General features: G+C 34.6%; 1 protein-coding gene across 1 annotated transcript in view; it reads left to right on the top strand.

The window, feature by feature from the left end:
* ERCC4 (excision repair cross-complementation group 4) overlaps nt 1-2,633 on the top strand; it is a 14,636-nt gene that overhangs the window by 5,342 nt on the left and 6,661 nt on the right. The window contains exons 4-7 of the mRNA XM_010003286.1: nt 1-50; nt 853-1,060; nt 1,910-2,090; nt 2,418-2,546. The exon at nt 1-50 is cut by the window's left edge and continues 1 nt beyond it. Of these exons, the coding sequence (XP_010001588.1) occupies nt 1-50; nt 853-1,060; nt 1,910-2,090; nt 2,418-2,546 (568 nt within the window). The remainder of the gene's footprint in view (nt 51-852; nt 1,061-1,909; nt 2,091-2,417; nt 2,547-2,633) is intronic.

The raw sequence follows: 2,633 nt of genomic DNA, 5'->3' as shown, positions 1-2,633 counted from the left end.
GAAAGAGTGATGAGAAATCTTTTTGTCAAGAAACTTTATCTGTGGCCCAGGTAAGGCACCTCTTCACCTCATTGGAGTTTAACCTTAAACAAAGATGAAGGATGTTACAGTGGCTTCCCATGAAGATGGTGTATGAGGAGGTCACGCTGCTAATCTGAATAACAAACGTTATTCAAGTTTTGACAGAAAAAGTGGTCTTAAGATGCTAAATTTCTGTAAGTGTTTTTGAAAACAGAGAACCAAATTAAATCTGTAGGGAGCTGAACCTTATAGCGTAGTTGTCCTTTTAGCCAATACAAATCACAGCAGAAAGTGACATTGTTAATGGCTTAAGAAAGAATTCACTTACTGAACAGATTATTTATGCCATGAAGTAAGAGCAATATAGTCTTTTAGTTCTGCCATTCATTGAAGTATTTGTTTCCACATGTGATGAAACCCTATGCATCTCTTCCTACATGCTAGATTTATTTTTTCAATGTTCTTTTACATGTATGTTGTGTATGAAGAATATTTCTTGCTGACAGATAGAAACCAAATTGCCAAGTTTGTGACAGCATTAAATCTTCCAGGAAAAAAAGCCACAAATGAAACTGGGCACTTCAGCTATTCATGGGTTCAAAGCAGTAATTTTCCATGGATCCTTCAGCAATGCTATAGGTTTGCATGACTGGAATGACTAGTCACAATTGTAGAATAGATGGCTTTCTGAGGCTATTCATAAGATTGCAGTCTTCACATCAGTAGAAATTTATTTATTTTGCAATTAACATATTTGTAAATGTTTAAAACAAATGTAGTTTATGCAAACTCTTGAAGTCAAGCAGACCATTCTTGTTGTTTTCCTCTTAGATTTCATATAGCAGTGAACTCATTTTTAGAGAAGCATAAACCTGAAGTAGTGGAAATACATGTGTCAATGACCCCTGCTATGCTTGCTATCCAGACTTCAGTCCTGGACATTTTGAACGCTTGTCTGAGAGAACTCAAACGTTGTAATCCAGCTCTTGAAGTAGAAGATCTTTCTTTAGAAAATGCTATTGGTAAACCTTTTGACAAGGTAACCATTTTGATTGTTTTGCTGTGTCTCACTAAAGAGATGTCAACCTTTAAACTGGCTGCCATGCAAGCAAAAATGTTACTTATAAAATAAATAAATAACCAGCAGCAACTGAGTATTCTCCTGTTACTGGTACGAGGAGAGAAACTGTTGATCTGTAATGGTGATGTTACAGTTGCCAGTGGGGTTTTTGGTGTGTTGGTATTATTGTGGGTATATTACTACTATTACTGTGATAGAGATGGCTGCAATTTCAGCAAATAAGTATGCACACTTACCTTTTTTTCCTCTTGAATTTCCTTCTTCTATTTTTTTCTCTATTAGGAGAAGCACTATATATAATACATAATACACACATGCATGCATTTAATCTTGATGTGAGGCCTTCTGTACTTTAAATATTTGGAGGGTTTTTTCGTAGGCTGTGTAGGTTGTATATCTGCATGGTACTCATCTTATATTGAAAATTATATGACACTACTTAGATAAAGTAAAAAAGAATTATAAAGGATACAAAATACTAAAGGCACATGCCAGTACCAGTAAAATAAAGGATTTTTTTTTACTTTACCAGTATTTTATTATTATATGTAAAGGAAAATATATACTGAAAGTGTTAAATTATACACATCTGCTAATTGTTGAAATGTTTTACATTATATTAACTTTGCAAAAAATGGTTACTTACCAAAACAAATACCTCACCATCACATCTTTAGGTGGGTATGTTTAATAACTTCGCAAAATTTGTGTTGTCCTCCCATAAAGAATTTTAAAAAAAAAAGCATTCTTGCCTTGTTTAGTATACTATATGTTTGACATCCTGAACTTTCCAATTTTTATTTCTAGACAATACGTCACTATTTAGATCCTCTCTGGCATCAACTTGGAGCTAAGACAAAATCTTTGGTCCAGGATTTGAAGATACTACGTACTTTGCTGCTGTATTTAACTCAGTATGATTGTGTCACTTTCCTAAATCTTCTGGAGTCACTGAAAGCAAGTGAAAAAGCTTTTGGTGAGAATTCAGGTAAATACTGAATAACCATACAAGTTAATGCATGAAACAGTGACATGTTGATATTTTTAATTAACATGACCAAGCATCTGAAGGTATCTAATTAGATTTTACATAACCAGCCATAAGGACGTAGGTTTTTATTGACAGATGATGCTTTCATCTTCCCACTTAACTGCTGTTACTTAACAGTGTGAGATTTGCATGACATTTCTGTCTTGTATTAAGCTACACAGCAAGCAGGTAGCACAGGTATTCCAGATGAGACACTTAGGGCTTTTGGGTTGAAACACACACATTGCAAATGTCAAACTGCTGCTGTTTTCTTTTCCCCTTTAGGTTGGCTGTTTCTTGACTCCAGTACTTCAATGTTTGTAAATGCTCGAGCTAGAGTTTATCGCATTGCAGATGAGAAACTGAATCAGAAGGGCAAAGTCTCTGAAAAAAGTGATGTAAAGAAGGAAAATGGTACTGATCATTCCTAATTTTAAGTTTGAGAGTGTCACACGATTTCAAATGCTCTGTATATTATTACTCCTTGTGCTGTTTTTCCCT

Source organism: Chaetura pelagica, unplaced genomic scaffold (genome assembly GCF_000747805.2).
Source record: "Chaetura pelagica isolate M959 unplaced genomic scaffold, ChaPel_1.0 scaffold138, whole genome shotgun sequence".
Classification (NCBI taxonomy): domain Eukaryota; kingdom Metazoa; phylum Chordata; class Aves; order Apodiformes; family Apodidae; genus Chaetura; species Chaetura pelagica.
This window is presented reverse-complemented; position numbering and strand designations above follow the sequence as displayed.